This window comes from Heterodontus francisci, chromosome 8 (genome assembly GCF_036365525.1).
Source record: "Heterodontus francisci isolate sHetFra1 chromosome 8, sHetFra1.hap1, whole genome shotgun sequence".
In the NCBI taxonomy this organism is placed as follows: domain Eukaryota; kingdom Metazoa; phylum Chordata; class Chondrichthyes; order Heterodontiformes; family Heterodontidae; genus Heterodontus; species Heterodontus francisci.
This window is the reverse complement of record NC_090378.1, coordinates 67,235,548-67,256,405: the sequence shown is the minus strand read 5'-3', so window position 1 is coordinate 67,256,405 and position 20,858 is coordinate 67,235,548. Positions and strand designations below refer to the sequence as shown.

At 44.7% G+C, this 20,858-nt stretch overlaps 1 protein-coding gene across 3 annotated transcripts; it reads right to left on the bottom strand.

Annotated features, from left to right (window-relative positions):
* Nucleotides 1-16,372: 16,372 nt before the first annotated feature.
* Nucleotides 16,373-20,367, bottom strand: LOC137372540 (GTP-binding protein Di-Ras2-like). Of its 3 annotated transcripts, none has more exons than XM_068036437.1 (2): nt 20,294-20,367; nt 16,373-17,351 (listed from the first exon to the last, which is right to left on the bottom strand). In XM_068036437.1, exon 2 carries the CDS (start codon nt 17,239-17,241, stop codon nt 16,645-16,647), a length of 597 nt encoding a protein of 198 aa, XP_067892538.1. In that variant the 5' UTR covers nt 17,242-17,351; nt 20,294-20,367; the 3' UTR covers nt 16,373-16,644. The 3 variants fall into 3 exon arrangements, with proteins under 3 accessions (XP_067892538.1, XP_067892535.1, XP_067892536.1); XM_068036434.1 differs by lacking the exon at nt 20,294-20,367 and adding an exon at nt 20,090-20,269; XM_068036435.1 differs by lacking the exon at nt 20,294-20,367 and adding an exon at nt 19,347-19,439.
* Between the last annotated feature and the right edge of the window lie 491 nt (nt 20,368-20,858).

Here is a 20,858-nt window from a genome sequence, read left to right as displayed (position 1 = left end):
TCTAGGGCGTTAACGCAAACGGAACAATGCTATGCTCAGATCGAGAAAGAGTGCCTGGCCATTGTCTTTGCTTGTGAACATTTTCATCAATACCTACTAGGAAGTGACAACGTGACAGTCGAGACCGACCACAATCCACTTCAAAACATTTTCCTCAGGCCGCTACTATCTGCTCCAAAGCGTCTACAAAGAATGTTACTCTGGGTACAGAGATATCATCTGGATGTGACATACAAGCAAGGGAAACAGATGTACATTGCTGACATGCTGTCGAGAGCAGCACTTCCTATGAAGAAAATAGAGGATGCTTTGACAGAGTGTGAAATCTTCCAGATCCAACATGCAGCTGCAGCTGACATGCTCTGAAAGTCATCAACCCCGCAGAGACATTGAATATGACAGACAAGCATCTTGCTCAAATCAAGTGAACTACCAACAAGATGCAACACTATAAGTGTTGCAAGAAGTAGTGATGAAAGGATGGCCTGACAGCATCAAAGACACTCCTGTGGTCACAAGAACATATTGGGCTTCTAGAGATGAATTGACATCCCAAGACTGCATCGTGTACAAAAGAAATAGCAACATTATCCATAAGGAGTTGAGAGGAGAGATGCTAACGCACATCCATGCAAGCCACCAAGGAATTGAGTTGAGTCTGAGGAAGGCAAGAGAAGAGCTGTACTGGCCAAACATGAGCAATGAAATCAAGGACCACATCAGCCAGTGCAGTGTGTGTAATGAGTACCAAGATAAGCAAGCTAAGAGCTGCTGATGACACATGACATCCCAGACAGACCTTGAATGACACTTGAAGTAGACCTCTTCACTCTCACAGGAACTGATTATCTTGTCACCATAGACTACTATTTTGACTACTGGGAGGTAGATCAGCTGTCCTCAATGACTATCGGTGAGATTGTAGAATGCCTGAAAGCACACTTCAGTCTTTACGGCATTCCAGACATTGTGATGAGTGACAATGGCCCTCAGTTCACGCGTGAAGAATTCAGCCACTTCATAAAGGATTGGGAAATTCAACACCATACATCATCTCCACATTATCCCCAGGCAAATGGAAAGGCTGAGGCGGCAGTGAAAATCGCCAAAGGAAACATAAAAGAAATCGAGCAAATCCAGTACACATCTATACAAGGCAATCCTCAAGTGGAGAAACCCACCTACTGAAGGCATGGAAAGTAGTCCAGTACAAAGACTAATGTTACGCCGCACCCAACCTATTCTTCCAACAGCAAAAAAGCTACTGAAGCCAGAGGTAGTAACAGGCATGAGTGACAAAATCAAGGTGGAACGGCAGAAAATCAAATTTCATTTTGACAAAACTGCCAAACCATTGTCAGAATTTAACATTGGAGGGCCAGTCAGGGTACAAACTGTCAACGCTCACAACAAGAGTCAGCCAAGTGGCAACTTGGGACCTGGGTAGAGCAGGTGTCATCTCAATCATACGCAGTGGAAGTGAGCAACCAGATATACCATCACAACCGCAGGCACATATGCACAACTGGAGAAGCTGTTCCTTCACTGCAGGTGGCTGATCAGGAAGATGTGAACTCATCATCTGCACAGATCAACCATCAGTTCCAGAAGTCCACAGCACCCCAACAATGAAAGTGGAACAACAACATGTACCACAAGTGACATGGGAATGACACTTCCCAGAGAAGGAAAATCACCCAGATAAACAGCCAACAACAACCTGCATGTGCCCTATTAAGAAGATTTAAAGGCTGTGTGTGCAAAGCATGTGCAGAGACTGATGAGAATAATGAACTGCAGGGGAGAGACCATGATCAGTGGGCTTTGATACTGCAGGTGGTGTTTTTTGAGGGGTTTCAGTGCCATTTCGCCGTCATTTTGCCATTTGGGATTGGAGATCTACCATGGTTGTTGTTTGCCTGTTGGTTGGCGTTTTAGTGCCTGGCCCAGGAAAGCTTCAAACAAAAAATGGCAGCAACCAACACCAGAGCTCCAGGCCTGGGGTACGTAACACTGTTAGGGTGGCAGTGAAAGATAGCAAAGGAGGTGCACCCATCGACCACGCCTTATTCATTCAGAAAATCCTGATTGAATGCTGTGGATTCCAAGCTGCGGACATTTTCTGCCTGTAGAACATCCCCAGCAGCGGCTATTTCAATGTGACATTCAAGAATGTGATGGGATGCATCAAGTTCCTGAAGGTCTTCAAGGAGAGAAGAAACCAGGCATGGCTGTCGATCCTCATGATGGAGCCGCTCTTCATGCTGCCATCACAACAGAACCGGGTGGTGACAATCCACCTCTACAACCCCCTCATGCTCCTGTCATGGATGTGCTCACTTTCCTAACCAGGTACGTCAAGGTGGCCGGCAGCAGCACTGAGGTCAAGGACCTGTTTGGGATTTGGACCAGCAAGCGGCAATTCAAGGTCACCTTGAAGGTCGACGCCAATGGAGTCGTCATCCATCCTCTCTCCAGCTTCGCTATCGGGGGAAGTCGAGGCTTCTTGGACTACGCAGGGCAGCCCAGACTTTGTCGGACCTGTGGCAAATCTGGTCATGTGGCGGCCAACTGCAGCACAGTCGTCTGCAAGAACTGCAAGTAGGAAGGCCATCACACACAGGGTAAGTGCTGCAACCTGTGTGGTGGGGCAGGCCACCTCTACAAGACCTGCCCCAAGCACTGCCTCAGTTACGCATAGGTGGCAAGGTCCAAGGAAAGGCTAGAGGAAGGAACGGCGAATGCGCCTCATGCTGCGAAGGCGAACAGCAACCCTCCCCGCAGCGAAGAAAATCTGTCTAAGAAGGAGATGAAAGAGGAGGCAGCTGAAACCAACGACCCAACAACTACCCCATGCCCGGAAACTCCTCCTCAATATTCAGAATCAATGGAGGAGGAGGCAGCAGTGGGACACCCAGAAGAGTGGCAAGTGGTCAAAAGAAAAACAAAGAAGTCCCAAAAAAAGGAACAGGTCACCACCCAAACCAATGGCAAGAGGAGGCTACCGTCTGAGACAGACTACGATAGCTGCTGCTCATCAAATGAGGAAGGGCCAGAAAGAAGGCACATGCAAAAGAAGCAGCAGAATGCAAACGACCTGGAAGAGAAAGTCCCCCAGCTCTGTGGCACTGGAAACAGCGATGGGCCCAGAGTGCCCCAATCCCAAAGTGCCAAACCCAGCAAGATGCCCAGCGCACCCCAGCTCCGGGAGACTGAATGCAGCGAAGTGTCCAGCGCACTCCAGCTCCGAGAAGCTGGGAGCAGAAACGTCCTCGAGGAGGAACAGAGGGAAAAGACACCACCAGCAGAGGACAGTCTAAACCTTGCTGCCTACAAGGCGCCCCCTCCCCCCCATCCCGTTGTCACCCCAGTGGATCAAACCCCCCGTGAGTGATCAGAAGGGTTTTTTGAGCTGAACGAATGTGCAACAGCTTGTGCACACTATGGGTATGCAGGAACATACCCAAAGACTGGGACTAGTCAGGACACATGGTGTGGTAAGCAACATCCAGCTTTAAATGGGTATAAAGATTGCTTCCATTAATGTGCAGAGTGTTAAATCCACTACATGATGTGTTTCAACCTTGGGTTACCTTGCCAAGATCAAAGCCGACCTACTATTTCTGCAGGAGTGTGGAATTCCGCACCTCAGCACCTACAGACAATGGTCGCCCTACAGACCATCAATCTGGCCAGGGGGTAATGATTCCCGTTCCTCTGGCCTGGGTATTCTGCTGCAGGGAGGCAACTTCACCATCTCTGAAGTTAAGGAGGTGGTGGGCAGTCACCTCCTGGTAGTAGACATAATGTACAACAATGCTCTGCTCCTGTTAATCAACATGTACGCCCCGGTCCAATACAGCAAGCAGCTGACCGTCCTCCAGTAGCTCCCACTGCTGCTGGCAACGTTCAGGCCAGTCATTCTAGAGTCATAGAGAGAGACAGCACTGAAACAGGCCCTTCAGCCCACTGAGTCTGTGCCAACCATCAACCACCCATTTATACTAATCCTACATTAATCCCATTTCCCTCTCACATCCCCACAATTCTCCTACCACCTACCGACACTAGGAGCAATTTTACAATGGCCAACTTACCTATCAACCCACAAGTCTTTGGCATGTGGGAGGAAATCACAGGACCCGGAGGAAACCCACATGGTCACAGGGAGAACTTGCAAACTCTGCACAGGCAGTACCCAGAACCGAACCAGGGTTGCTGGAGCTCTGAGGCTGCAGTGCTAGCCACTACACCGCAAGGCAGTGACTTCAACTGCAACTGCATTATCGATGCAGCTGGACGATCCGGCAGTGATGACAGCAAACTGGATGCTATGACCAGTTTCCTAATGGAAACAGTAAAAGATGCCAAGCTGCACGACATCTTCAGCAAACCTGCAGACGGAGCGCAGCGTAGATACACCTGGTCAAGACCGGACGGGTCTGCCCATTCCAAGATTGACTTTCTGTTTGTGTCCTGTGCTTTCACAGTCAGATCCATCGACGTCAAGCCAGTGTTCTTCTCTGACCACTGCCTCTTACTGACTACCGTCACTTACAGGATGATCAGCGGGTTGGCAGGGGGACATGGAAGCTGAACGTAACACTGCTGACCCCAGAGAACATTGAGGAACTCAAAAGGGATTACAAAGGTTGGAGAACCATGAAACCCCTCTTTGAGTCTCTGGTGCACTGGTGGGAAGCGATCAAGGCGAACATCAAGAGGTTCTTCATCCTCAAAGGTGTTCAGAAGGTGAGGGAGAGACAGAGGGAAATGTCCGATCTCTGGAAAAGAATGCAGAATCTGCTCCGGCTGCAGTCGTTGGGTGTCGAGGTCAAGGAGAATTTCCAAGAGGTGAAGAGCCAGCAGGCCTTGCTCTTTGCCACGGAAGCCTCCAAGATCATCTTCCGGTCTAGAGTCTGCTCCGTTGAGCAGGATGAGACGTGCTCGTGTTACTTCTTCCAATAGGTACATAGAGAGAGCTCTGTGATCAGCAGCCTGAAGGAATAGGATGGCTCGGTAACGTCTTCGCAGTCTGACATACAAAGGATTAGCAAATCCTTTTCTGCTGGGCTGTATGACGTGAAGCCCACGAGCAGCACGGCCTCCCAGTCTTTCCTGTCATCTATCACAGAGGTCTTAGATGAGAGTACACGGGGAAGTTTGGACAAACCGCTGACTCTGGATGAGCTGACAAAGGCTGTCAGGTCCTTCGAGACGAGTAAAACTTCTGGAAGCGACGGCTTACCGGTTGAGTTGTATTCAACTCGGTGGGACTGGGTCGGCCCAGACCTGCTGGAAGTGTACGAGAGTATGCTTCTGGCCGGCAGCATTTCAGAATCCATGAGGAAAGGGATCATCACCCTCACCTACAAGCGGAAGGGGGAGAGGGCAGAAATCAGAAATTGGTGACCCATCTCACTGCTTAATGTAGACAAGATTCTGTCCAAAGTCATCACCAGTCGGGTCAAATCTGCTCTGGAGTTGGTGATTCACCCTGATCAGAACTGTACTATACCCGGCAGAAAGATCTCTGATAGCCTAGCACTACTCAGGGATACGATCGCCTATGTACGGGACAGGGGTGTGGACACCTGCCTCATCAGCTTGGACCAGGAGAAGGCCATCGCACACCTACATGGTGGACATACTCCCCAAAATGGGGTTTGGAGAAGGAATCCGCAATTGGATAAAACTGCTCTACAAAACATCAGTAGCGCAGTCTCAATCAATGGGTGGGAATCAGAAAGTTTCCCGATCAAATCTGGAGTCAGACAGGGCTGTCCTCTCTCCCCTGTCTTGCTTGTTTGCTGTATCGAACCTTTTGCTGAGTCCATTATGAAGGATGCGGGCATAAGAGGGGTGACAATCCCAGGCAGCGGAGGTACTCAGGTCAGAGCCTCCCTATACATGGACGACGTCGCTGCCTTCTGTTCGGATCCACTGTCCGTTCTCAGACTGATGAGCATCTGTGACCAGTTCGAACTGGCCTCGGGAGCCAAATTAAATCACGACAAAAGCGAGGCCATGTACTTTGGGAACTGGGCTGACCGATCCTTTGTACCGTTCACCGTCAGGTCAGACTACCTGAAGGTGCTGGGGATATGGTTCAAAGGGGCTGGGGCATGTGCCAAATCCTGGAAGGAGCGAGTAGCCATGGTGAACCATATACTGAGCATGTAGGAGCAACGTTCTCTCTCCATTGTGGGTAAGAAACTGGTCATCAAGTGCGAGGCGCTCACGTTGTTACTGTACATGGCGCACGTCTGGCCCATACCCCACTCCTGCGCCGTGGCAGTCACCCAAGCCATCTTCTGCTTTATCTGGAGATCCAGAATGGACCATGTCCGGAGGGACACGATGTTCAAACCTCTAGATAAAGTGGGCAAAAACGTACCCAACATTGACCTAATTCTGATGGTCACCTTTGTGTGCAGCTGCATCAAGCTGTGCATAGAACCCCAGTACGCAAACACCACGTGTCACTACATGTTGGGGTTCTATCAGTCCCTGGTGTTGCGAAGGATGGGTCTAGCCACTGGAACGCTCCATCCAGTTGAACCGTGCCGTACCACCTATCCGTCATGGAAAAGTTTGTGCAGAAAAACACCTTTGACCACCATCAGGCAGTGGTCTGCATGGAATGTCCTCAAGGCCCTATGGGAAAAGGAGATGGTGGATCCTGTTGGATGGTTCCCCGAGCAGACTGCCAAAGTCATTTGGCAGAATGCCTCATCACCAGAACTTTGAAACAAGCACCAAGACATAGCTTGGCTGGTGGTGGGAAGGGATCTCCCCGTCAGATCTTTCCTGCGCGCCCGGAATCTCATCACCTCCGCACAATGCCCTTGAGGTGGCTGTGGTGGGGAAGACACTGTTGCCCACCTCCTTCTGGAATGTGCCTTCGCAAAGCAGGTCTGGAAAGAGATGCCGTGGTTTTTGCCGTGATAGTATCCCGAGCAGCTCGGTAACACAGGAGTCTGTGCTTTATGGTCTGTTCCCAGGGATGCACACCGAGATAAACATCAACTGCTGCTGGAGGACTATCATCTCGGTGAAAAACGTTCTTTGGTCTGCCTGAAACTTGCTGGTCTTCTAGTGCAAAGAGCTGTCCACAACCGAGTGCTGCAGATTGGCACATTCCAAGGGGTCCAGGACTACGTGCTGAGGGACGCACTAAAGCTTTGGAGAGCCGCCGCAAAGGCTCAATGGGGAAAGGCCACTGTGTAAGGTCATTCTGCCATAGCATACTGAGGGGATGGAACCTGGGTAAAACCCCTTGGGCTGTATGCACCAAAATGTTTTTTATTATGTAATGCCAATGAACATTGCATTTAAAATGGAATGGCAAGAGTTGTGAGGCAATTCATGTTCCGTATTGAAGGAATCTGATCGCGATTGTACTTTCCAAAATGTCAAATCTGAACTGCTTTGAACTGTTTTGTAATGTATTTTTTTTTACAAATTTTTATGAATAAAGTATATTTTTGGAAAAAAAAGCTTTGGCAATTCACAGTAAATGGTAATGCATGCAATTTTTTTGTATGAAAAGGGGGATTTGGGGAGAGAAATGCAATACTGTACTAATGTGCCTCCTGGCTTGTCATAGTCATGTGACATCTACCATGAGGCACTCACAGCAGGCATCCCTCAGGAGGTAGTTCAAAGCTCGTAACAGAACTCATGCTTATCAGTTCAGATATTTGCACTTCAATGGGACAGTTAGTCAGATAGTTGGGTTTTCACCTGGTGACTCACATTTGAAAAGTGAGCAAGAGCAAACCTTGGTGGCAGGAACAGGTGGTAGAGAGTCTATGCCAAAGGGCACAGCCGTCTCCAAACTCTGCTTAGCTGGGCACAGATGTTGTATCCTGGGTCCATCAATGAAAAGGATAATCATTGGGGAGCACCTGAAAATGTGCAATATACTGACAGACCTTCCAAACATACTGCCGACAACTACAGAAAGAATGGAGGAGTTCATCTCAAGCGTGAGTGGGTTGATGCTGCAGGGCATCAATTGCATGGATAGAGTCGCAACTCCATGGAACATTAATTTGAGTAATCAAATGTATCCACGCACATCTTGATCTTCTACATTTTGGATGCCAAGGTGTCTGGCACTTTAGTAGGATGACTGATACATTAACCTTGGCCTTACAGTGCTGCACTGATCTGCACCAAGCTGCTCTCCAGCAGACTGGTAGCAGTGAAGTAAAGCTGGCTCATGAAAGGGATGATGATGAAAGGGGACATGGAAGTGGGGGACTCCACTCAAAGTGCTCCGACTTCTCACCTGTGCCACCAACTCCCGTCCTCCTCAGCCAGTACTCGAGATGCTGCCTCCTGTCCTGATGGCCAAATCTGCACTTGCACAAGTTTCAGCTGGAGCAGTCTTTGGTGGGAGCTCATGGGCTCTAATAGGCAGGTAGGAGCACCACAGCAGTCAGAACAGTCAGAGCAAGGATTGGAGCAGCCTGCCTCTACCTCTGCCTAAGCCATAGGGGTTTCACCATGCAGGAGCAGTAGAGAAAGGAAGAGTAAAGCTTTGTAATTGCACAAGGATATGCACATGATATATGAGAAAAGTTACATTGTTAAGTTTCTGTTCTTTAGTAGAATCAAATAAATTTTATTATTTTGCACCACTTTCCCATCGTCAAAAAAAATGCTATGTCAAAGGGTGATTTTTAAAAATGTATCAATTGGAACCTAGATTAAACTTTAATGAACCTCTACCATTAACTTTTTTAAAAAAGCAGGCAGCCAAGATGGCCACCGCAACATGCATTTGAACACCCCACAAATTCCAAACCTCAAAGAGGAGACACATATCTGATGAACTGTACCCAAAACAATTGTTGTTCTATTGAGTGAACCACAGGAGATTGCTATCAATAGCAGGACATTCAAAGCCGTCCTGACACATTAACTTTGAAAGGGCCAACCCTTCCAGGTGTAAACGTTAACATCTTGAGGCCTGAGGGACTGAAATTCCTAAACTGGAATCTCGTTAGAATGTTCCAGGCAATACACTGAGGGAGTCATGTCTGTCCACCTCTGTGAAAGCTGGGAGTTTCCCTTGGACAAGGAGACAAACCAGTGACTGATTCTGGGCAGAAGCCAGAAGGTCTCTCTCTCTCCAGAGGACCTTTTGTGGGGACGTGTGAAGCCTAGTGATTGGTTGTTGGATCCAAGACAAAGACACCAGGGGAAGAAAGCCACCTACAATTCTGCATACAAGAAAAGCCTGAACCAGCTGGGCCAGCCACAAACTGCACATTTCCCAGCCAAAGACTTCGGGAACACAACTTCAGCCGGAAGACAATGGAATCCTCCAACCCAACAGACTGTGTATTAATTTTTATTTGTTCTGGACTCTAATCCAACCATAAATCTACCCCTCATCACTCTGTGATCTATTTGTGTGTGTGTGATTCTCGTGAATGTGTAGCATAATTTTTATTTTTTTTTAGATAGGGTTTAGATTGTGAAGTATAATAAACTCATGTCTTTCTTGTTTAAACTCAAAAAAACCTGTCCGATTGGTTCATTTACGATCACAACAAAGGTAAAAGGTAAACACTCACTGAAGTGGTAAGCACATCCACTGTTTAAAAAGAAATAAATCCTGTTGTGGTCAAATAAGAAGGACAAGAAAGGAGCCTTGTGACCCCTCCTCACCTGATCATATCGCCATTGTTACAGGTGAGAAAGAGGTCTAAGGTTCCCTTTCAGCCTTCACCTGGTCTTAGCAGGTTAAACAGGGTTTAATTTTAAATACTGTGTTTTTGAGCTCCCCCTTGGTGAATCCTTGTTCACCGCTTTCCAATTATAAGGCAACGAAACTGGCACAAACAGGCTTTCTTAATTCGGTCAATGCCTAGGAATACACGATGTGCCCACGCTAGCATGCATATGCGATACATACATGCGGATAGAGACAGAAAGAAAACCGAAGAAATAAAGTGGAAAAGTTTGAGGCAATATCTGAGGAGGTTTTTTGTGTTATGGTTCTTCGACCTCACTGTAGTGTCCTTTATTGTAGCTAGATCTTGCTTTTCGTTGGGGCCCAGTATTCTTCTTAAACCTTTTTTGCTGTAGGATACTTTTCTCTCTTGGGGCTCATGTGTCTTCAGTGGATTTGGAGTTCCATGCGAAAGAGATGGGAGCAGGCAGACAGGAGAGGCTGTCATCAACCAAGTTTGAGGGGTGTATCACTTGTTTCCTAGCAGCCACGCCTTAAGTCTGCTTGCAAGTCCAAAGACATCAGGGAATTTGCCACCTGTGTGCAACCAATAATGTCCTCCTATTCAAGAGCAGAATTTCTAGTCACAGTTCCAAGGGGATCTGGGTTCCACCCCAAATTGTGCCCCCCACTAGAATCATATTTCTGCTGACCCTTGCAAGCCCTAGAATTTTGGGCCTTGTGAGATTTTGTACCCCAATCAAACCTGCTGTTTGCTCTTGCTTCAGCTAGTTACACTTCATTATAATCTTGATTAATAGTTTACAGCATGAGTACATTTGAAAGAACATCATTTGTCTGACTATTGAGGGTTCTAGGGAATGTGCAGGGTGTGGAATGACCTTGGGTGCATATGCATCGATATTTGAAGGTGGCAGGACATGAGGGTGTAGTTGACAAAGCATATGGGATCTTTGGCTTTGTGGATAGTGGCATTGATTGTGGGAGTGGGGAAGTTGTGCTGAACCTTTGTAAGGTTTTGGTTGGGCTCCAGCTGGGGTGTTAGGAACATAGGAGCAGGAGAAGGCCATTCAGCTTTCAGCCCGTTGAGCCTGCTCCGCCATTCAAATAGATCAACGCCACTGTTGCATCCGGTTCTTGTTCCTGCACATTGTTGGGGGGGTGGGGTGTTGGTTGGGGGTCCTTGGGAGAGTGCAGGGCAGATTTGCTGAAGTGGTTCTGGGGATGGGGGATTTTGGTTGCAAGGTTAGGTTGAGTGGTCTGGAGTTGTTCTCCTAAGTGTGGGGGAGGTTGAGGTGAGATTTAGTAGAGGTGTACAAAATTATGACAGCCTTAGATAAGTTAGACAAGGAAAAACTGTTCCCATTAACTAATGGTACTAGAATTAGGGGAATAGATTGAAGGTTTTGGGCAACAGATGCAGGGGAATATGGGGAAATATTATTTTTTACAATGGGTGGTAATGACCTGGAACTTGCTGCCCACAAGGGTGGTGGAAGCAGAGACAATCAATGGGTTCAAAAGGAAATTGGATGGGCACTTGAAGGAAATAAACTTGCAGGCCTATGGGGAATCGAGTGGGGGAGTGGGACTGATTGGATGGCTCCGTGGCAAGCCAGCATGAACTTGATGGGCCGAATGGCCTCTTTCTGTGCTGTAGATGAATCTATGACTCTGAGAGCATGAAGCAGCTAATACTAAATTCAGTAGGACTGAAGTTTCAGTGGGCAAAGAGCAAATGTTTGGGTGGGGGGGGGGGGGCGTCCAATGCCACGATGTAGATTGGATTTTCCAGCTGAGAGTTAGATGGGTGCCACTGTTGCACCTGTACAAGTGCGAGCCACCCACCTGACTTTGGACATAATGTCGCCCCAGTGATTTTGGAAGAATTCCATGTCTTTGCCGGTGCAGCAAGGACCCTAGATTTTCTAGTCCAGTGTTTGTTCTGCAGCGTAAGAGATTTAATCTTCACCCACAGGCATGCTGCCTCCCAGATTACTCCATGTGCAAGTTTTGGTTTATAATAGTATAATGTTGAAGCAATTCATTTTACTCGGCACGAAAGAAGGTATCTTGAGAATGGCCAAATTCTAATATGTTTGAGCCTGAGCTGGTGGTCTTGGCCATCACAGAGAACAGCCAAATGAAAAAATACACTTCTGCAGGGAAAAAGATAATCTGAAGGCAAAATGAGCCTTATCATTCTGAATGAAGTAAAATCAAGTAATTGTACATATTGCTGAGTTCTGACAAAAGGTTTTATACTTGAAGTGGCAGCTGGCTCACATTTTCTCATCAGCTGCTGCCTGACCTGCTGAGAATCTCCAGCATTTTCTAGTTTTGTTTGAAATTTTCATCATCTGCACGATTTTGCTTTTTGTTAAAATAATTGCTCTCCTGACTGGAGATTGACATATTTAAGGGAACTAGGAAAACTGGAAGGAAATAATAAAGGAAGAAAGTCAGGATGTCCCAAAGTACTTCACAGCCAATTTGTTAATTTGAAGTGCAACCTCTCTTGATATGTCGGCAAACACAGCAGCCAATTTGTACACAGCAAGGTCCCACAAACAGCAATGAGATAAATGATCAGTTAAATTGTTTTTTGGTGCTGGTTGAGGGATAAATGTTGGTTAAGACACCAGAAGACTCCCTGCTTTTATAAAAACATAAGATGTCTGGGATCTTTAAATGACCACCTGAACAGGTAAATGGGACATTGGTTTAAATCTCATCTGAAAGATGGCACCTCTGACAATTCAGTACTCCTTCAGTACTGCACTGAAGTGACAGATATATGCTCAATGAACAAATAAATGTAAAATTAGAGAAATAAATACATAGATTGCCTCAATGATTCTGTTGTTTAATGCAGTGAACTACTATAATATATAGATCATGAAGGTTGTAAGTTCAAACCCCAGTCTGTGCTAAGTTTGCTAATTACACCTTGTGTAATTAGACTGGACTCAGTCCACCAGGATTGAAAAGCAAAAAAGCTACCCAAAGTTCCTCCTCCCCATTGCAATCCATTAACTCCTACTATAAGTGTATGTACATGGCCAGTAGAAGTGACCTTACCTGTGTTGCCTTCCAATGGGTAAAGAGCAGACAGGAAGAGAAATATTCATGAAGAAACAAGGGAAAAGTCTAGGATTTCCTTATAGATCAGTTGATCAGTGCACCATATGGTATAATGCGGAACCATAAAGACTAGGAAGTTTAAGGGCTCAAAAGGTTTATGCATGGTTGCCTGAGCTTGGTCAGGGTGGCAGTAAAAGTATTTTAATTGAATTCAGTGGCCTTGGATTAGGGAAGGAAAATACATGTATGATTCTTGCATCTAATCATTATCTAGCAATCCTGATACGTATGTGGGCATTAGGTAAGGAGAGGAGTAATCTTGACTGTGAAATCTCTATTGTTAAATAGTTTGATGACACTCACACAACAATTTGGGTGAAATACTAGAGGGCTGCTGCTCTCTGTGAATCCATGCTCAAACACAATCTAGTGCCTACAGCGAGGGCAGAAAATTGAGGAGATTAATTGTGTCAGTTAAAAAGTCGCTCTTCTAAGCCTGAGGAAGAAGAGGCTAAAGTACTAACAGATATATCAAATAAATCTAATATAGCATAATATTCAGTTTCAGATCCAATTTTATCCCTAACCCAAGTTGCTGAGATTAATTTTTGTGGCGCTATCACTGTGTTGGTGGAGATCAGCACAGAGCAAGGATCAAATCTAGGACCTTCTGCTCTGTGGGGCTCAAGTGCATAGTAGTGTATGTAACAACTGAGCCATTGGGTGAGTTGGCAAACATATATATGATTGGATTAAATTTATGAAAAACTGGAAATGATTTATGTAAATATGGAAGTAAAATGTTACCAAATCCAAATGGGTTCTAGGTTTATTAAATAGTGGTATTCCTATTTCTGAAACTAAATTTTAGGATACATTGGTAATATTTTGCTTTCATGCAATTTATTTATTTAGAGATACAGCACTGAAACAGGCCCTTCGGCCCACCGAGTCTGTGCCAACCATCAACCACCCATTTATACTAACCCTACACTAATCCCATATTCCTACCACATCCTCACCTGTCCCTATATTCCCCTACCACCTACCTATACTAGGGGCAATTTATAATGGCCAATTTACCTATCAACCTGCAGGACTTTGGCATGTGGGAGGAAACCGGAGCACCCGGCAAAAACCCCCGCAGACACAGGGAGAACTTGCAAACTCCACACAGGCAGTACCCAGAATTGAACCCAGTTCACTGGAGCTGTGAGGCTGCGGTTCTAACTACTTGAAATTGAAGCTTCTCAGTTGCACAAAGCTATATCTAACACAAGAAAAATATTTAAATATCAGCATCAAGCTTAAAATCATTGTGATGGTTACAATGTGTATCTTCAATTTTTTTTTATAAAATCAGATTTCCAATAAATTTAAATGGAATGAATGGATATTTTTAAATGAATAAATCACAAAATATCTTCAAATAAGCTGTGTCTCTAGGCTGATCCTTGTCAGAACCACTTAACCTGACTAAATTAATGTTGTTGCAGATTTGCACTGAATTAATGTGCTATTAATCTATATGTTATCATTTCATTTTTCTCTGTACATACTCTGGATTTTTGGGAAGGAATTTTATTTATGGAGCATCAACACCATGAAAATAGTAGGGCAAAAGTTCAATGCTATGCTCTCCAATTTTAGCTGTGGGGAAATGCTGAGCTGTGGTTCGGTCTCTCCACAAACCAGGTTAATAATTCAGAGGAAGAGTTATTCCTAGGTCACTGCTGCCCAGTTCCAAACAGAAATCTGGAATTAATTGTCTGTCCAACATTTTTGCCCCATTTGGATGGACATCATGAGTGAAGTGGGTGGGAAGGCTGAGAAGATAACCTCAAAAAATAAAAATCAAACTGACCCAGCAATTAGGGTGCTACAGTTGGGCTCTGCCTCTGGACTAAAGTAGCAATCAGCCAGGTTCTCAGTTGTGTTCACTATCCAATTGTCCCTGTTGAAAAATACAGATCTATGGCTATTGGTAAGAGCAAGAGCAAATTGTGATGCCTTACAAGTTCAAATACCATGCCAAAATACACTGTCTTGTCAGTCACAAATGATATCCTATGTGACAGTGATAAAGGTAAACTTTCTCTCCTCATCCTACTGTACCTGTCTGTAGCCTTTGACATGGTTGAGCACACCATCCTCCTCCAAGGCCTCTTCACTGTTGTCCAGCTGCGTGGGACTGCTCTCACCTGGTTCCATTCTCATCTATCTAATCGTAGCCAGATAATCACTTGCAGTGGCTTCTCTTCCTGCTCCTGCACCATTACCTTTGGTGTCCCCCAAGGATCTATCCTTGACCTCCTCCTATTTCTTATTTACATGCTACCCCTTGGCGACATCATCTGAAAGCACAGCATTAGTTTTCACATGTATGCAAACGATACTCAGCTCTACCTCACCAGCACTTCTCTCAATTCCTCCACTGTTGCTAAATTATCAGACTGCTTATCCAACATCCAGTACTGGATGGTCATAAATTTCCTCCAATTAAATATTGGGAAGACTGAAGACATTGCTTTTCGGTCCCTGCTACAAACACCATTCCCTAGCTACTGACTCCATTCCTCTCCCTGGCTACAGTCTGAGATTAAGCCAGTCTGTTTGCAACCTTGGTGTCACATTTGACCCCGAGATGAGCTTCCAACCTCATATTCATATCATCAATAAGACCGCCTATTTCCACCTCCATAACATTGCCTGACTTCGCCCCAGTCTCAGCTCATCTGCTGCTGAAACCCCCATTCATGCCTTTATTACCTCTAGACTTGACTATTCTAACGCACTCCTGGCTGGTCTCCCACATTCGCCTCTCCGTAAACTTGAGGTCATCCAAAACTCTGCTGCCTGTGTCTTAACTTGCACCAAGACCCAGTCTCCTCTCACCCCTGTGCTCGCTGACCTACATTGGATCCCAGTCAAGCAAAGTTTTGATTTTAAAATTCTCATCCTGGTTTTCAAATCCCTCCATGGCCTCACTCCTCCTTATTTCTGTAACCTCCTCCAACCCCACAACTCTCCAGATAACTGCACTCCTCTAATTCTGGCCTCTTGTGCATCCCTGATTTTAATTGCTCCACCATTGGTGGCCACGGCTTCAGTTGCCTAGGCGCCAAGCTCTGGAATACCCTCCTCCACACCTCTCCACCTCGCTTTCCTCCTTTAAGACACTCCTTAAAACCTACCTCTTTGACCAAGCTTTTGGTCATCTGACCTAATATCGCCTATTGTGGCTCAGTGTCATACTTTGTTTTATAATGCTCCTGTATCATGCCTTGGGTCATTTTCTTACGTTAAAGGTGCTACATAAATATAAGTTGTTGATGCATGAAGCATGACCATTTGATCCAGGCACAGGAGGGCATTTGTACCCCAGGGCAAGTCACTGCCTTGAAGGAAGCAAATTAGGAGAAATAAATGTCATTAAGTGCATTTAATTTGTTAACAATCAGATACATTTGTATTGGTTTACTTGAATGTAAAATATCTGCTTTAAAATAAAATGAAAAATCTCCAGCCATTATTCATGCAGATAAAATGTTTAATATATTTTGTTGCATTAACCACATGCATATGAAAATTATGATTTAAATATGAAAATGCAAGAAGCATATCTTTTCCAACCAACAACTTAAGCTGATGATGCAATCAATTCATTGGTGGAATTTGATGTTTAATTTTGATTCCTTAAGAGTACAACTGATTTAAGACTTGTTTTGCCTGTCTTTTGGGCGGTTAGGAAATGAGTCATTCTCTGTAAAAGTGGCCCCCATTGCACAGGAGTTTATGAAATCCATGCCTGGTTGTACCATGCAGTAGATATGATTTTAAAAGCCTGCACTTCACATTAGGGAGCATTTTCCTTTCAGTTTATCTCTTTTCTTTTGCTGTTTGGATTTCTTTCCATCCACTTGGAGGCTCACCGCTCTCCTCTTTTCCAAATTAAGCAACTCTTGGAAAAGTTCCTGCACGTTGTAGTTGAGTTTGGCAGAGGTCTCCATAAAAGAACACATCCACTTGGTGGCCAGAGCTTCTCCTTCAGCGGCCTCCACTTCCCTCTGAGTTTCATCCCTCTTATTTCCCACTAACATGATGGGGATGTTCTGAATGGTCCCTTTGATTTGACAGATCTGTTCATAGATGGGCTGCAGTTCCTCCATGGATTGTTTGCTGGTCACAGAATATACTAGAATGAAGGCATGCCCCTTGGAAATGGACAACCTCTGCATTGCAGGAAACTGATGGCTCCCCGTGGTGTCTGTGATTTGAAGTGTACAGATATTTTTATCACAGCTGATTACCTGCCTGTATGTATCTTCGACTGTTGGAATGTATGTTTCTCTGAAAGTCCCTCTAACAAAGCGCAGGACTAATGAGCTTTTCCCAACTCCTGCAGCTCCAAACACAACCACCCTGTAATCATTGCTTTGCTCCGGCATTTCTGAAGATTATTTGCAGATAAGTGAATAAACAATAAATCCTTTGCAGTTAAGAACTGTTTTAGTCCTGTGTGATTCTAACCCCTTACATTCCCACAGACGTTGAGGAGCTGTAAAAAACAAAAACAAACATATAATTAGTCTCTCATCCTCTCTATCACAAAGACCACTTATTTCCACCTTCATAACACTGCCCTTTTCCAACCCTACCTTAGCACATCTGCTGGAGAAAACCTCCTCAATACTTTTGGGAACTCCAGATCCTCCAAAGCTCTCCAAACTGGTCTCCCATTTTCTACTTTCCATAAACTTGAGTTCATTCAAAACTCTGCTGCTTCTGTCCTAACCCGCACCAATCCCAATCACCCATCACTCCTGCTCATTGACCAACATTGGCTCCCTGTCCACTAATGCCTCACATTTAAAATTCTCATTCATGTATTCTAATCAGAATGAATGATGTTTAGCCTGCACATGAAACTGGGAAAACAGCTGGGCTCTTCTTAGAGGCTCATTTAGTCTGAACAACAACTTGCATTTTATATAGCTCCTTTAACATAGTAAAAAAAAGCTTGCATCTATATTGCACCTATCATGACCACCGAATGTTCCAAAGTACTTTTACAATCAATGAAGAGCTTTTGATGTGTTGTAATACAGGAAACGTGGCAGTCAATTTGTGCACAACAAGCTCCCACAAACAGCAATGTGAAAATTCCCAGATAATTGTTTTTTTGTGATGTTGATTGAGGGATAAATATTGGCCAGGAGACTGGGGATAACTTCCCCACTCCTCTTCGAAATAGTGCCATAAGACAGCATGGTTTAACGTCTCTGAAAAACAAAAAAAAGATCCCAAGGCACGTCACGGGGGTGTAATCAGACACAAATTGATAAGGGGCCAAAGGAGATATTAGGACAGGTAACCAAACACTTGATCAAAGAGGTGGGTTATAAGCAGTGCCTTAAAAGGACAGAGAGGTGGGGAGACAATTCTCGTGTGGAGAAAACAGGCTGAAGGCATAGCCATAATTGTTGGGGTGAAGAAAGTGGGAGATGCACAAGAGGCCAGAGTTGAATTTCCTCCTCGCTCGCACAGTTATCAATCCAACTGAAAGAGCAACAATGCCAGCCACCATGACTGGGCATCCCCACTCCCAACCCAATAGGACTCTAGAAAACAAGAACGAATTACCTCAAATTGCTAAACAATAACCAAGAGATTTGACTGTATCAGAACTCCTGTGGTATGTTTCATGTAATAAAAAAAACATACAATGGCTTCATTAACTATATGAATGTAACCTCTTCAGAATGCAATAAGAAAGACTCAACTGACAAATGCAAGTAGACCAAAAAGAAAAACAAATAGTTGTAATCAAGGTCAATTAGTTTGTGGGTTTCATGGAAAAATTAACCCAATCACAGAATTGAACTGCTAAACATCAGTACAAGTCCCAGAAAATCTCATAAACTCAAAATAAAAAATGAATTCATCATAGTCGCCACAAACCAGTAGCTCTAATTTCAGCTGATAAAAATCACAGAACACAATTCCAAAATACTGGCAAAAAAAAATCAGAATCTCATGCAAAGGAAAGGTAATTTCCCGTTTTCAATCACTGTAAACCATTGTAGTCCTTAATTCTAATATATTCCACTCAACACCTCTGCTAAGAATTGAAAGCATCTTCCTTCAGACTGCACCGAGATCATTATACATGACAAATTGAAGTGTCAATCTACATTTAGGAGGCTGGGGAAATGTAAAATACATTCCACATAGACGGCATGGTTCCCGCTATCATTCTGGGTCTGCTGAGTTCCCCCATGCCAGTTGCGCAACAGTTGGGATGTTATAATTGGCCTCAGTCCTCCTGATTAGGAATGCATCGAAAAACAGGCTGTATTCCTGCTCCTATTAGCAATCCTGTGATCTCTTGCTGGAAGGCATGCCATTTGGGTGTCGGGCGATTACAGAATCAGGTTTTGCTGTTACAAGTGGTCTGTTGACATTCGCTGTCTCGATTCACATATGATGAACAGGAGGACTGTCAAGATACCCGGCTCTCTGGTGCCAGTGGAGCCAGAGCAGAAATACGCACCTTCACTTTATGAACTTCAAGACTAGCAATCCCACCCAGTCCTCTTTATATCCCTATTTTCCTGAAATTGGGGTATAAAAGATCACTGGGGAAAGGATATCCCTGGAAATGACTAAAGAAATAACTGTGTGTGGGGGCGTTGGGGAAGATCATGACTGGAGAGCTCTCAGTCTGACGTCAGTTGCAGAATCCTGTCCTGAGGTCGATTCCCTCCCTCCTCCCACTCTTATGATGCACTTCTCCGCTCATTTCCACATCCACCACTCCAAATGAGACTCCACATTACTGGCATCTCTTGTCTCTCGCCTCCCACGACCTTCTTTTTTTCTAACCCTCCAGTTATTTTTGTCTTTTAAGATGGACAGCTAATGATTGCATTCTACACACATAGCAATTGATGCGAATAATCCTTCTCGGTGCAAATTTTGTTTTTTTAAAAATAAGATTATCCCGTCTTTTCAGGAGCTTTTCAAAACCCGGGATTGTAGGATTTCTAACTGCGATGGGTGCATCTGTGAAACCGCTCAAATATATATTGCAAGGTTCCTAATAAACACCAGCCATCCGTTGTACATCAGCAGATATCCCCGCTGCAATGGGTGAAAGATCTCCAGTAATCGACACCAGCACGCGGGCGGGTGGGCAAACAGGCATTGCCTCTGGAATTAGATTAAATAACTACTTTTACATTTCAAAACAGAAAAGGCACAAGAGAAAATCGCTCACTAGCTCTATTTACCTACCTCCAGCAAGACAGACACTCCCAGAGCCAGGCGAGCTGGCAATGAATGCTATTTGACGAGCAATGTACAAGAACGGAGGTGGTAGAATTATAGACAATTTCCAATCATTTGACAATTAAAGACTGATCCGAACAAAACATCGCCACATCTCTTTATAACAACCAAAACCTCCCATTTTCAAACATCTTTTCCGATTGTACATACCTCATGCATGTTTCATGGCGATTTAAAAAATGTAAATAGAAATTCTGGCGTACGCTATTTGCCATATAGAAAGCAGGGTCAGGGAAAGTCCATTTCTTACAGGGGAGAAGTGAATGCTTTTGAAATAAGGAAAAAAAACTTCAATCGTTCTCTCATTTAAGGTTGATGAAGAAGTGTCTTCCAGAGGTTGGAATTTATTTCCCACTCTTTACATTCCGATTCTTTGAGTAAGGTGTGACAGGTAAAGGCGAAATTTCATATCGATTTCCGAAAATAACAACCCCGTTTTTCATTCATTTTTTTGTCTGTGTGGAACAGCCCATTCATGGAACTGGAAAGGAATGTTAATGGTGGTTACGTAGAAATACATAGAAGTTACAAGAGGGCAACAGGCCATTCAGCCCAACCAATCCGTCTCGACGTTTACCCTCCACAAAATAATCCCACTCACACTTACCCTGTTCCCACATACCTTCGACCCCTTTTCCTTCATCCACTTCATCTAATCTTAAATGTTGACATGGGGGCAAAATTAGCTCCGATCTATGTTTCCAATGTATGATTG